The 15,318-nt window shown below is 35.8% G+C and overlaps 1 protein-coding gene and 1 non-coding gene across 2 annotated transcripts; both read right to left on the bottom strand.

Annotated features, from left to right (window-relative positions):
• Positions 1-6,091: 6,091 nt before the first annotated feature.
• Positions 6,092-6,165, bottom strand: TRNAV-AAC (transfer RNA valine (anticodon AAC)). Its single transcript has one exon. It is a non-coding gene; the product is annotated as a tRNA-Val (tRNA).
• Positions 6,166-7,827: 1,662 nt separating this feature from the next.
• LOC143627638 (uncharacterized) lies at positions 7,828-14,774 on the bottom strand. The gene is made up of 11 exons (XM_077097418.1): positions 14,486-14,774; positions 12,860-12,919; positions 12,636-12,709; positions 11,765-12,556; positions 11,149-11,242; positions 10,982-11,056; positions 10,336-10,887; positions 8,887-10,254; positions 8,737-8,797; positions 8,319-8,467; positions 7,828-8,236 (listed from the first exon to the last, which is right to left on the bottom strand). The coding sequence occupies exons 1-11, from the start codon at positions 14,568-14,570 to the stop codon at positions 7,911-7,913; spliced, it is 3,636 nt and encodes a 1,211-aa protein (XP_076953533.1). The 5' UTR covers positions 14,571-14,774; the 3' UTR covers positions 7,828-7,910.
• Positions 14,775-15,318: the final 544 nt, after the last annotated feature.

The following is a 15,318-nucleotide window of genomic DNA, read 5'->3' as shown; positions in this document are numbered from 1 at the left end:
TTAAACGTTAAAGAGTCATATTGTAATAGCAATGTCTGTTGCATAACTTATTTTAAGTAAAGAACGATGAGAAATACATGATACGCATGTATTGTGCTTAACTTCTGACTACGCAGGTTCGAGTCCGGTTAAAACATCAAGGGCTGCTAAATTTTTTTATTCTCTATTTAGAGCTGCATCAATGGCTGCTTATATTTAATTTAGAGCTTTATTAAGGGCTGCTAAATTTTTTTTATTTGCTGGATCCTGTATATTGTAAAACGGTATTTGCATGACGTAAGTGTCTGAGGTGTGCCGACGATCGGTAAACTTAAGATTCGGTGTTTCCCAATATGCTGTGTTGTTGTGGAAGTTCTTCGTTTTTGTTATTGAGTTTGGCGTAGGATATCATACATCGCCATGAATCTTCTTGAAAACGTTGTTTTGTGTTCCCCGGTCGTACACTTGTCAGTCATGCATGACCTACACAACCCGTTTAGCCTTATACGAGCTGTATAGGCCTTTATAGTCACCATGGGGGGTGGTATATGAAGATTACATCCTTGAGTTTAATTGGATGTTGGTGTTTATTTTCGGGTTAACCCCAAACCAGTTTCGTTTTAACAAAGAATGGTTTTTCGTTTTGTTTTAGTTTCAGTATCGTAACAAACATAGTTAAGAACGAGTGAATTCACATTGACTTAACACTCCAACACCCGGATTTTACCGACCGATTTCACCGCGCAACCCGCGAGTAAATCACTAGTTTTAAATAAAGAACGATGAGAAATACATGATACGCATGTATTGTGTAAGTTGTACATGAGAATAATTATAAGCCGCATGAGAGAGAGAGAGAGAGTCTTAGATATCTCATTGTTAAAATATCACATTCAAAGCATATTCAAAGCAATAGACACATTTTAAATATTTATCAGAGATTTTTTATTTAAAATTAGTTTTGTATTAAAACCGTGTTGATATCTATCGGTTATAACTTATGTGTTTTTGATTGGTAAATCTATAATATATATAGCCTCACAAGAGGCTTCTTAGCTGTTTTTACCTAATGATTTTCAAGTATATAAATATATCATCTTCGTTTAGTTATAAGTATTGTCTCACCAATTGCGTTTCAAACCGCTTCTATTGTTTCACTTTTAACTTCATTACCCGATCACTTTTAACTTTATTGCCCGCTACTAGTCAACTTGGGCATTGCAGTAGCAACGTGATAAAAATTTGGCTGGTATCAGTTTGATTTGTTATGGTGCTGATTCGATTTATTACACAATATCTGTAGGACACCAGATACCAGCACTCGTTGTAGCTACCCAGAAAAAAGCCCGACAAAAATTGAACGATGTTAATTATATTTTATTTTCTTTTTAAATAGCTAATTGCAAACATCATGTATCTTATTTTAAGTAGTCATTATCATATATTATCACTTTCAATATATATTCGAACAAACTTTAAAGATTCATGGTGAATTCATTTTTCGTCGTTTATTGACTAGTTGTTTAAAAGAATAAAAATATATCTACTTTTGTAATATATTCATACTGCAACGTTTATCTAAAAAAGTAATATATAATATAGTTATAGGTTATATATACGTAGAAGATTTGTATACTTCCTTTATATTACACATCGTTAGAAACTAATATCCTGAAAAGTATAAGCCTCACCTTTACCAAAAATAGTTGTAAGAGTATAAAAAGACTATTTACGTATTCTATTAAGGGTACTAGGGGCACATGTAGAAATATTCGAAAACCAGTTCACATTATTCAGTCAAATGACATCTCATTTTTATGATTATTTTTTTCTAAAGTACATAAAAGTTTGCTAAATTTGTTGTGATGCTTTTGGAGATGAAACAAATGTGTTACAACCAATCGGATACACAATCATTTCACCCATCTAAGCCAATTCGAGTTCGTGAAACCAAATTCCTTAACTGATTGAGTTTGTCAAATTCTTTTTTTTAACAAATGCTCGAACACTTGGGATTACCCTGACAAATAAATCACCATTCTGCCTGAAGAATAGAACATAATGACCGACTTATTTACTACGCGTGATTTTGGAGGCCTAAACTATGTACCCGGTGATGAAATTGAAGGATGCCCTTAGCACCCTAATACATATGTAAGAATTTGTATAACAAAAACACTATTGCATAAAATAAATAATTAAAAGCATGCTATGTTTTATATTTCGTTTACTGTATTTTAATTTTTAAGATGAGAAAGTTAATAGTTCATACAGATTTTGATGTTCTACAATATCAAGAAAAAAACTCACCACTGTATAAAAAAGTATAAACCCTCTTTGAGTTTGGTTTTGAACCTAAAACCTAAGAGATCTCAAACCTTAACCATCACTAATTTGTCATTGAACCAGAAGTTCAATTGTTGAATTCAGTGACAACTAATTTTATATGGTCGATGATCCCAACCTAGGTGGTTGATGTGAGACAACCAAACACTTCATTTAAAAAAAGAGAGGTACGTGTGACAAAAATTAAGGGCTCCAAGTTTGACGGTGGGTTTCTCTTGATAATGAAATGAAAATAATCGGGTGAGTCATTCACGCGTTAGTGATTATAAAATATATTTTATAAAAAAGAAGAAAAACAAACTATGGTCCAAAGACGTGGGAAACTGACAAGGACAAAGAAAAGTCACGTGATTAAAAAAGTAAATTATTAAGTGATATGAGTCATCATCTATGTAGCAGCCACCTTTTATTATTGTTGTTGTTTATTTCAGAATCGGCTCCTAACTTATATTATGCATACTTATGACTTTTTCTTTAAATCTTATTATTTTACCTACCCAATCCTCCAATTGCTTTTCGGTAGCCCAAGGGTTTTAAATAATTTTCTTCTAAATGTATTATTTTACATCATAAGTTTGTATTATTGTTTTGGTTTCTTAACTTATTTCTATTTGAGAAACTTGGTGTTTATATAATCTAAGGTTTTATTCATGTTCTCATTATTTAGTTTGAGCAGTACCGGGTGAGGTGTTGATGAAAGATAATGCGAGTATTTGGTATTCACTAGCTGGATCTTTGAACTGAACGAGTTTTATCTTACACACTTACGTACCTCTGGGCGAATGTTCATGGTCGTTAGCATTGGGTGAGGGTTTTCCCCGAGTGTATTCCGAATTGATTAATTTAATTAGTAGCTCTTTTGGTGGATTTCGTTGGACGTTCCGGAAAAAAATCAACATTTTTTATTAACGACAATTTTTCTATGCCCATGTAAATAGTCGCAACTTAAATCTCCCTACACATGCCGCATAAGCAACCACAATACATGAGTTAGGAGAGTTGAAAGCAAAATCTCACAATCTTTCATCAAATCGATGGCTATTTCAACGGTTCATTTTTAGGTTTTATTGAATATGAGTAATAATTAATAAACAATTAATTCCTCAAACAAATTTTGTCTTTAATTCTCATTCAAAATATTGTCTTAACTTTTTAAACACACTTTATAAGCGAGTTGTGATGTAGAGGGTGACCTGACCAATGCTTTAATTTTAGGATGCCGAAGACATTTGTGAACACAAAAAATGTTCACCCATTGATCACCATTGCAACTATCATCATAGTTGCCTAATGACGTAACCATCGATTTGTCAACCACAACGTTGGCATTGGTGAGGGTGATCAATGTTAACGACAACGTTGGATGTGATGTTGGGATTAATAGGTGGCGACTATAACAGAGAGGTGCCTAAAGAGCCTCATGAGTCATGGTAACATAGGAAAACCATACCGTAAAACAAACACCACTGGTATTTGAAGGATAAAATACATTCAATTAGTAATCAAGTTCCAATAAATCCACACAAACCTTTTTTTCAGACTTCAAAAATTATTCGAGTTTCAGTATTGCTTCATCGTCATGCAAGGTTTTATAACAATTTTAAAATTAAATGGCCTAAGTGAAACAATTAAATTATATCTTTTTATTGATAAAAAAAAAACAATTAAAAAATCTGTACTATTATTTGATGACTTGTTTTCTTTGTAGCTGCATATTTCCGAAAAAATAACTGAAAAGGACAATCAATAAATAGTAATCATGTTTCATAATCAGTTCAGTTTTGTTAACTTAATTTTAACACATATATAAAAAAAGGTCTGTAACAATAAGACCCCCTGCAGTGAGCCCCGGAAAATCGCCCCCGAGACGCTTTGGAGGCCCAATATGTCTTGACCATTTTGTGAAAATCGACGACGTGGGTTTCAGTTTGGTCAACCAAACTTCGAGCCAATGATCAAGAGCTAACCACCCACCACCAGTGGCGTAGCCAGAAAGTTTTTTCTACGGGTTCAAAAAATTTCGAGGGACGGACGATCGATTTTTTATCTTAGATCTGGGTTTTCAACGGATTCGATTTTGAAATTTGTATGGGTTCAATGTCAAAATACACTAATATATAACACTAAAACAAAATTTTGTACAGGTTTGACCAAACCCATTCCACTAAAACTGACCACCACCACCACCGCCACGGTGGTCTAGGAGTGGAATTGTTTCATATATATTTCAAAGTTTAATGGACTAAAAGTCTTAAAAGTCATATAACAAGTGGATAGTGTGTTAAAGAAGTGGAGCCTACAAACAATGACAGCAGGGATGGTGGTGTACCACCATGATCCGTCGCTTTCGCCACCCTAATAGAATTCAGGCCACCAGTAGACAGAGGTGTGGGACCACCAAGAAAACATATCCTGCACCAAATCTTTCTAGACTATTTAAGGATAATCCTGAGCCAAGTATAAGTCTTCTTATGTAACCCTTCATTCATTCATATTTTTTCTTCAACTATCAAAAGTATCAACATTCAAACACCAATTGGACCTTTTTCTTTTCCTAATTTTCTCAACCATGAAATTTATTAAATTTCTTATAAATATAAATATTTTTCTTAACGGCCCACAAATATATAATTGTCTAGGTACTTCGTACGGGATTACACAATATCAAAAGATCACTGCTAGTTAGCTCAACCCAACCGTACATAACACTTAAACGCCTTTAACCAGGAGTTTCTGCCATTACACCACATTAGCTCTACTCTTAGGCTCCTAGCACCTTTGGAATAACTATGTAAATTATTTTATTGTCATGTGTAGCTCCTTCTAAGTAAAAACACATTTAAATTAGTTATAAATAAAACGGTTAACACACATACCCGTTGTTCATGGAAATTTGGCCCGAAAATAGCTCAAATCAATTTAAATTTTAAACTATGCAAATCTCACATATTATGTTTTAGATCCGTACTTTTTTTGAAAGACAAATATTTTTTACTTTATAAGACTCGAAACCTAGACCTTTGATACCAGAATCAAGAATATGCTACTTTCGTTATCATATTTTTGCACATGGATGCCACAACTTACAAATTAGTTGTTCTTATCAACTAGCTACATTCTAATTTTTGTATACCCCATGAATTAGTTGTATTTTTGTCACTTTGGGCATAAAATCTTTGTGATTTAAGAGTCCTTATCCACGAGTGTTGTGTGTTTTGGTCTAGCCTTTTTTAATGTGTACATAGTTTGTTTTTGTGGCAGCTATTCTTTTCACCATAGGGAAATGTCCGGACGTTGGACGAGGGTGTGTTTTTTATGTTCTAATAATTCTTTCATTTTGTATGGTTTTCGGCCCTATACGTGATATTGATTCCTTGATTTTGCCACGAGATGATAATGTAGTATATATACTACTACGTGGTTAAAATCACTTGAATAATGTGAATCGCAATGCGCTTACAATATGTTAGCCCAAGATAACCATGACATGCAAAAACATGAAGTCGTTTGTGCAATAGATTTTTATGATCGTACTGGTACATAGATGTTCAATGATAATATAACGTGATAATAAATATATAGTTTGTACTAAACGTTTTCAAGAGGAGATCACATAATCTGTTTTCATGTTAACCTTTCTATAATAAGGTGAGACTATGAATTTATTAACACAAATGAAATAATGAATCTTTGAAGCTTCAATGTTATGTAAGTCTCTTGTTTATTAGTGAGAAAACAATAAGAAGATCCAAATAAAAAGAAAACATGGCTTCGCCCGGGTTCGAACCGGAGACCTTCAGTGTGTTAGACTGACGTGATAACCAACTACACCACGAAACCATTTGTTAATCTCAGTTTCCATTTTTTAATAATTCATGTAAAACTCATGACTCATTATTCAAAATCATATTTAATATCTTAATTAATATTAGTTTTAATGTACCATATAGGCATAGACTAGTAAGATTATACGCTACTTCAAAATAGAAGACCTATTATTTAACTATGGAAACCTCTTATGCGAAAACAAGATCGTCTACGAAAATCGTTAAAATGTTTTAGGCCAAAGGTGAAAAAAAAATTGGGCCTTAATTAAAGCGTTTTTTGTTGAGTTTAGTGGGTTGATTGAGCCGAAGCTGTCAGTTACCCTACCCTCCCATGAAAGCCGGCCATGTCTGAAAACTATCATAACGAAAAACATATTCCACTAACCAATGACATCAAAAGGCTAATGGAAGTTACATTTGTATTGGCCAACATTAGGGGACTCAAGCGTTTACCATCTTGTCAACACATTTTTGGTTCAATTAACTCGATCATAAGAACAATCTAAGTTTGAATCTTATACATGTGCATTGATTTCACTTACGTTGTTGAAGTGTGGTTAAAGCGCCATATTAATCATTTTGTCAAGTAAAAACAAACTAGATACATACGTAGTTAGGGGTAGGCATGTTCAAAACGGTTTGGGACTAGGAACCGGAACCGGTTCCTAACCGGTTCCTATATTCAAAACCCCCTTTTAAACCGGTTCCAGGCTCGAACCGGTTAGGGAACCGAACCGGTTCTCCCACCCTCGGACCCCTAACCTATCTAACCGGTTCTTACCGGTTCCTAACCCGGTTCCTGTACCGTAACCGGTTCCAACCGGTTACAGTGTAAAAAAAAATTTTTTTTTCGTTTTTCGTTTGCGATTTGGATTCTAAACTACGATTCGTATTTGTATAGCATGAAAAATAAACAAAACAATTAACAGGCTAGAACCGGTTAGGAACCGGTTCCGGATGGTTCGGTTCCAGAACCGGTTCCGGTTCCTACCCGCCCCCACTCAGAAATGCAAGAACCGGTCACGGATCATCGGGTTGAATCAGATAGGGTCCGGTTCCTACAAAAAACGGGTAGGAACCGGTTCGGGTCCGGTTCGGGTCCACCGGTTCGGTTCCAGGAACCGGTTTCGTTGAACATCTCTAGTTAGGGGTGTTCAGGAGTTCCAAAATCCGAATAATCCGATCCAAATTCTTATTCGAACAACCAATTCGGATTCAGATTGGATTCGAATACGAATTTCAATAAGAAATCGAATAGTTGTTTAAACTTCAGTGTATATGCTTATTTAACCGGCTTTGTATGCTTATTTAACTAGACCTTTGTATGTATACGCTTTATTTTAATTTTCTGATTTTGTATGCTTATTTAACTTGCATATTTGTTATACTGTTTATTTCGGATTATCCAAATTCATTTCGGATCTGACAAGAACACCCCTAATTTGAACCGAATAAACCAATAATCTGTTATCCAATCCAATGAACACCCGTAATTAGTACTTTTCATACTTAAATAATACTAACAAGAATATATATATTTTCAACTGAGCTACATAATAATAATAAATCTAAAAATAAAAGGTCTGTACAAGCTTTACAAGCAAACTCTTAACTCTATGCAAGCCTAACCTCATTACCAAACATCTGAAAATTTGGATGCAGCACTGAGGTGAATAAAAAAGGCTTTACAACATTGTATAAATCCATACAAATTAACAAACAACAAATGTAAAAAAAAAAAAAAAAAGACCCGCCGGGTTAATCATCGATCCGTTGAATCTCGCCCATCATTATCCGGTTACTGGTAACCTTAAACCCTAAAAGAGCGGGATCGATTTGCCTCCCTTTTTTACCTTTTTTCTTTCCGGTTTTACCCCCTTGTCCGTCTGCACTTTCTAAAGCGGCTGCTGATGCATGATTATCTTTATCTGACTTTCTAGCATTATTGCTTTTAAGCATGTCACTAAAAGACGCTGTTTCTGCCACGTCAGCTTCGCTCCATGATGACGTTCTTCTAAAACGAATGTCTGCCGTGTTCTCGGTGGCTTGATTTGCTGCATTACCTCCTGCTTCCCATCTCCCGCCTAATAATAAAACAAATAATCGGTTTCTGAATGTTTCTAACGCAATGCAACTATACAAGCATATAAAGCAATAAATATATACCTTCGGGAGAAATAATAGTAGGAACGCTCCTACCTCTGACATCTGATTTTGACAACAGCTCAGATAACGCTTCGTGTGACGAGGCAGCACGTGGGACCGGTGGACGCTTCAGCAAAATATTTTCGGGCCTTTGGGATGTAGCTGTCATTCTGCACACAAAGCATCTAATTTTAAAGCCTCTTCAAATTTAAATAAAATACTATATTAAAAATTAATTGATTATAATTGTTAATCAAATTGCAATCATACTACCTCTAGTTTAATAATAAGTAAAACTTTCTCAGCCACGCAAATTAATGTTAAAAATTATTTAAATTTGCATGATATACTAAAATTTCTCATAACAAAAAAGCATAAATGCAAAACTAACAAGACAGATTATAATATTCAATATTGACTTAAATGTAGTTTTTCTTACCGATCTTCCGAATCTAATGAAAAAGAATCAGCTGCTCCAACTCCAATATTGTCCATGTACCCTGCATTCACAATCATAACCATATTATAAACAATAATAAATTAATATCCACGGTGTGTGTGTGTGTGTGTAGAGAGAGAGAGAGATTACCACCAATTCCAAGTGAGTTATTTCTGTGATGTACAGCAGTAAAACCACCCTGCTGAGTCAGCATACTTTCATGAGTTTCAGCACCTAAAGCATTCATTGGGTGCAGGCTCTCTTCATTGCCTTTGAAGCCGACTAACGTGTCATCAATGCGTCCACCAGGGTTCAAGCCATAAGATCCAACACCAAATGGGCGGTTTGGTCCAGAATTTATATCCAACGGTTCAGTAGGCTGAATAGCTGGCTTCTGGTGAAGTAATTCCATAAGCAGTCTTTTTGAATTATCATCATTGGTCCCACCAGACATCCATTGACTTTGACTTTCTGAACTTCTCCTTGCTTCCACATCTCTATTTTGTTGAATCCTTGATTCCATCCACTCATTTGACATTAAATTATTAGAAACTAAAAGATTCATTCCCGATCCGCCACCTGGCATCGACATTGATCGTTCATACGGTAACAGCTGTTGGTCGTAAATCCCACATTGAATCTGTTCCTGCATCAAATGGTTCCGTTCAATGTGACTCAAATCTGGAGAACCGATCCTGAGTCCAGGTGAGTTGACTCGATGAAACCGATCATAACCGAGTTGTCTTTCTTCCTCCATTTCAACTCTCTGCCTCAATTCCAACAGTCTTAACTGCTCATGTTGAAGCATCTGGTTTTCTAAAGATGATGCTGATTCATGCTTTGCACGCATCATCATCTCCAAAAGATCGTTTCCGTGCCCTTGATGGCTATATTTTGCTTGCATCATCTGCTCACGTTGTTGCATTTCACTTAAAATCTGTTGCTTCAAAAGCATTTGATCAAGTGCGTTATGAGACCGTGCAGAATCCGTGTGAGATCTTTGATTGTGTAACAGTTGTTCAAGCAGCATTTGCTGTCTGGATTGTTGCTCCTTAAGTAACATTTGTTGTTGAAGCTGAATCTGCCTCTGTTGTTGTTGTTGTTGCTGTTGCTGTAACTGAAGTGCCATAATGTGGTCAAAATCTTGACCAGTCAAACCAGTCAACCGTTGTTCATTCACGTGAGAAGATAACAGATTGTGCTGTTGAAGTAGCTGCTGTTGAATATGTTGAGACCTAAGTTTTTCCGCTATACCAAAGTGATTAGCTTCTTGATTCATGTTGAATGCGGACATGGCATCTTGATATGTATCCCTTCTGTAATCAGAAGGTAGTCCACCAATAGGGTTCATAACTTGTTGCTGGCGTGGCGAGTCTTTCCTTAAACTTGACCCTTCAAGCTCAGACCACAACAACCCAAACGGGTGCATCTTATTATCATTTTGGTTCAAAGCACCAAGTTCAGAAGGGCCTGAGTGATTGTTCACATATTTTTCAGGCCTTCCCGGAAAAACAATTTCTGAAAAAAGAAAAGGAAAAGTAATGAAAAAGATACAAATGATAACATCAAAAATGATTAAAAAGGGCATTTAAATTTAACCTTCATCATTGAAGCCTTGATTTTCAGAGTGTGACCCATTATTACCAGACATCTGCCAGCGTGGATCATCCATCAAAACATCCACTTCAGAAACAGGAGGCAGTGCCGCCACGTCAGCATCAGTGGTATAATTACTAGATTTAAGATGTGGTATAACATCTCCTAATTCTTCAAAAGGAGTTCCATCTGGAGCATCCGCCACACGAACGGGTAAATCAGCTCCAAAAAACCCTTGTTCGAACCACAAGATGATGTCGACCCCGAGAAACGGGCCTTGAATCTCGCCTTGCGGGTCACGATAATATAAACTTAGCTCCTCGGGCGGAATACTACTCGCCAAATGTTTATTAATACTACTAGTCATGGGCGGCTGCATATTTCCAACCCAATATTGCTCAGATGATGGCGGCATGACATCATCAAGCAACTGATGCTTCGCATAGGCTGAATCAGTAAGTTTAAGATTAGAACTGTCATCAAGATTGTTGACTATGATTCCAGCCGACTGTGTTTTCTCTTCATAGGATTCTATTTCTGGAATTCTTTGCTCCCCTGAAACAAAGTACAACGTTTGTATGATTTATTTGCTAGATAATGTTATGTCAATGAAGAACTTTTTAACTACATATAAAAATGTATATCTCACCTTCTAAGTTACTTTTAGGACCTTTAAAAAGTATGGTACTCCCAGCATCAGTTTGATTACCATCTTTTCCAGCATCTATATATAACAAACTCAGATTTTTAAATCATACAAATTAACCTTTATTTACCAGGGTTTTTCATTAAGATTTAAGATTGACCATTAATTACCTGTAATACTCTCGGTTGACCTGACCTTTGGAAATGAATTGTTAGACACCTCACTACTAGTGACTTTCCCCTTCCATATATCACCAAGAACAGACTGTGCCAAACACATTAACTTGCTAAATACAGATAATAACAACAGCAATAATAAAAAGGGAGAAATTCAAATATACCCTACAAACTTATAAACATATCATATACATCCAACCCAAGCTTAAAATTAAAAACAAATTAAAAAAAGACCATTTTTACCCTTATTTTTGTAAAACTTTTAAAATTTCATATTTACCCATATTAACTTTATAATCATTTTTAACATATCTTTCTAACATTGCTTCAAATCGATTTATATCGGAGCTCATTTTTATCAAAAGCTAAGATTAATACGAAATCTTTATATACACAATAGAGCATGTCTTATAAAGATTGAAATATAACAAGAAAAGGCTAAAAAATATACGTTGAAAAGGAGTAAAACTGTTATATATTAAAAAATCATTAAAGGGTATACTTGATATTTTGAATTTGATTAGGGTATATATATAACATTTTATAAGTTTAGAGGTATATATGAAATTCTCCCTTAATATAAGTCAACTGTGAGGATACACTAGCTTACCTCTTCATCTTTATCAGGAGCAACAAAAGCAAGTGGTTCAACAGCAGCTACTTGTGTTATAGGAGAAACTTGCATGATATCATCAGGCATGTTAGCAAAACTCAGGTCAAGTTTTTGTGTACGGTATATATCAAGAAGTTTTCCCCTCGGGTAAAAAAACACGCCAGTTGTAAGACCGGGCTTGCCAGGCACACTATCATTATTATCAATGGACCATGCAGATGAAGGCCTTGCAATAGGCCTGCCACGTCCAATGGTGAAGCCTGTGGTTGGCCCATCAGCCCGTCCTTTCTCTGACCCGAATCCAGGTGCAGCCCGAAAAGAACCCGGCCCAGATGAGTTAGCCTCCATTCTGTGGCGGGGCCTCCACTTATCGCGGGCTTCTGGATCACGTTCAGACGTTAATCTTGTCGTAGTTGAATGCGTTTGAGTTGTTTGAGTTTCACTATGATTCTCCTCCTTGTCTTTTTCATCTGGGCCCCACCTAGATGACCATTTGCTATCACGCCGAGGTTCAAGACCAGAGTTAGTTTTACCAGCATCATGCCATCTGTCAGGAGGTGAGCCTCTAGTATCAGTGGCGTCTCTACCAACGTCAGCACGGCGGTTGTCGGTTTTCCGGCGATCTCTTCTACCAAGTAAGCCTGTTTCTCTTTCTTCTTCCCGCCAACTGCGTGTACTTGTGTCATTTGCAAGTTTTCTCCAATCTTTTTTGTCATCAGTGACATCAGCACGTCGTTCTTTCACATTGGAATCAGTCCCAAGAGAAAGAGAACTTGGTGCACGTGTTTCCTGTAATCGAATTACAAATATACTGTTCAGAACACACACAGATATATGTAAGACAAATTTAATTTTATTCAATTGTTACCATCTTAGTTTCATTTGGTTTAGCATAAAGCCACTGAGGAGACAAGGGGATGCTGCTGTCCAGACCAGCTTGATCTATATTAAATAAAAAAAAGCACAAAATCATAAGAACTTAAAAAACTAATGAACGAAAGATGGCAGTTGAAAATTGAAAATTCAACTACCAATCTACTACTTATTTGCTATAAAACAGCTGTAATAGTATAACTTATTCATAGAGCCTACCCTTGAAATCATCCAGCAAACCTGTCATCTTATCCTCAGAATTCCCCCCTGAAGTGTCCACTGTCATCAAACCATTACAGGTTAAAAGAATAATCAAATGAGTGATGATTTTGTAATTCTATTAAAACAAATGTACGGAGATCATATGAAAATACAAAGTCTCATTTGTATTTGATAAATGATAAAAACATCCCTTTGAGAAGAGAAACTTCCAACTTCTATTATTAAAGATTGTTAACAGTCCTCGTGGATGCTTTTAACACAGTAAAATCAATTATCATTTCAATTCACATGTCCTAAATCCTAATAACTTAGAAATGTTGCACTAAATTACCTCTATACAAATTAAGAAGTTAAAGAATAAAAAAAGCTTCTCAAGTGCTGAAGCATACAACTATCACAGGCATTATTGCAGCTAAACTGCTAAAGATCTAGACCACAAAGAATTATGATGTTTAAGTCCTACAAAACTATTGAATACAGAATATCAACACAAAACCAAAGTTAATTCTAAAAAATAGATCCAGAGTGGCACTGAGATAAAACTAAATCACATACAGCAAGAATTATTCATTTTCCTGTCAGAAAATATATCAACTAAATCAAGATATATCAGCCCTTAGCAAGAATATCCCACTGTTAAAACACTTAAAAAACATATTACTAAAACACATAAGTAAACTGCTCATCAATTCACTCTACGTGTCCTGATAACTTAGAAATGCCGCACTAGCGCACCTCCAGTCATATTAAATAGGTTAACCTTAAATAGCAAAAAGTGCAGCTAACACAAGCACTGATGCAGCTACAGATCTAGTCATGTTCCTATCAGTGTAGCCAAACTTCTCCGCCATATTATAAATTCTCTCTTCAATAGTGATTGCTCAATTGATGACGGAATCATAAAGCTAAGCTATACAGATTGTCAGAATCACAAAACACATTCTTACTGATTATATAAATAAATAAATAAGGATAAGCATTTTTTACAGTATACCAGTACTGACTGAAGTCACTGAACACAATCAGTACTGCTACTCAATTTTCATTTTTTCAGTATCGATACCATTCGATTTCGGTATCTTCAATGGCACCGGTAACGATCAGTACTGAACCGGAAAAAATCGGTATGGTATTTGGTATATGGTTTCACTCGTTTTCGGTAAGGACGATATCGGTACGGCACCGTACCGAAAAACACCGACACCGAAAAAGAGTGAAACCATGTACCAAATACCATACCGATTTTTTCCGGTTCAGTACTGATCGTTACCGGTGCCATTAAAAATACCGAAACTGAATGGTACATGAAGTACCGATTGTGCTCAGTAGATAAAAAAACACTCATCCTAGTATCTATCGGTACAATACCGATATCATCCCTAATTGATTATTATCTAAACTATTTATATCAAGTGAAACGAAATGAATTGATAATTAACCAATTAGGTAAAGCCAATGCGAGATAGACCTAAACTCGTAAAGCCAAACGGAAGTAAACACATTCAATACAGATAACTGGATAAGTCATAACTAGCGCATAACAGATCAGTAAACCCTAGCTAATAATAATAATAATACATAAATGAAGAAATGAAATAATAAAACGATTAAATAATAATAAACCTTTGGCAGCAGAAGGTAGCTTGGAGGAGATGAGATCGTCGGGAAGATGAAGCTTGCGGTGTTGTTGTTGTTGTGGTTCAGTCATCGGAAGGTTCGAGAAGATTAGATCCGGTTAAGGAGATTGAAGAAAGAGTGAGTGGAGATGAGATTTAATTTAATTATTAATTTAAATAAACGGAAATCAATGGGGAGATTTGGTTTTGTTTATTTATTTTTAGGGCTTGGAAATTGAAATAATAATAATAATAATAATAATAATAATAATGACAAGGGTTTGTTGCAGATAGAGAGAGAGAACACGATTGGGAGATTGTGTGTGTGTGTGTGTCTGGGTGGGGTGATACGAGAGTCCTTGATCGGACGGTGCACGTCCAAACCGGTTAACGACAAGTTTCTCTCTAATCGGTTTTTACCCGGAAAAAACTGACAGGTAGTAAAAATAATCGGTTTTTTTCTTGGTTAATTACCGGTCATTAATTGGTTTTTCATTTTAGCTAGTTTTAGGTTTTTAAATTATTTTGTGTTTGGATGGGAAGAGGGTAAGCATGCATCTGTCGACCTCACTGGGGTGTCCCCGTTGATGGGGCTGAGAGATAGTGGTTTTGTTCCGAGACAGGCGGTTTTGAAGGCGGAATCTAAGAAGGTTGCTAAGCATGAGGCAGCGTGTTTGGAGAATTAGCACGTGTTCATTCCATTTGCCTTCGACACATTTGGATCTCTAGCTCCCGAGACGGTTCGCTTCTTGGAACGGGTGCAAAAGGTGGTCCACAGTGACTCGCAGAGCCCGAGAAACCAAAGATTTATATTTAGTAGAATAGGCTCTGCGATCCAAA

The sequence above is a fragment of the Bidens hawaiensis genome, unplaced genomic scaffold (genome assembly GCF_021521415.1).
Source record: "Bidens hawaiensis isolate Kalapana, Puna unplaced genomic scaffold, B.hawaiensis_p1.1 tig00004685_1, whole genome shotgun sequence".
Taxonomy (NCBI): Eukaryota; Viridiplantae; Streptophyta; class Magnoliopsida; order Asterales; family Asteraceae; genus Bidens; species Bidens hawaiensis.
This window is presented reverse-complemented; position numbering and strand designations above follow the sequence as displayed.

Excerpts from the sequence above, each read along its gene's own strand:
- LOC143627638 (XM_077097418.1), bottom strand. The coding sequence starts at position 14,570 with ATGACTGAACCACAACAACAACAACACCGCAAGCTTCATCTTCCCGAC. Across the intron at positions 12,710-12,859 it reads TTTGCTGGATGATTTCAAGG|ATCAAGCTGGTCTGGACAGC; the intron begins GTAGGCTCTATG and ends TATTTAATATAG. Across the intron at positions 12,557-12,635 it reads AACCAAATGAAACTAAGATG|GAAACACGTGCACCAAGTTC; the intron begins GTAACAATTGAA and ends ATTCGATTACAG.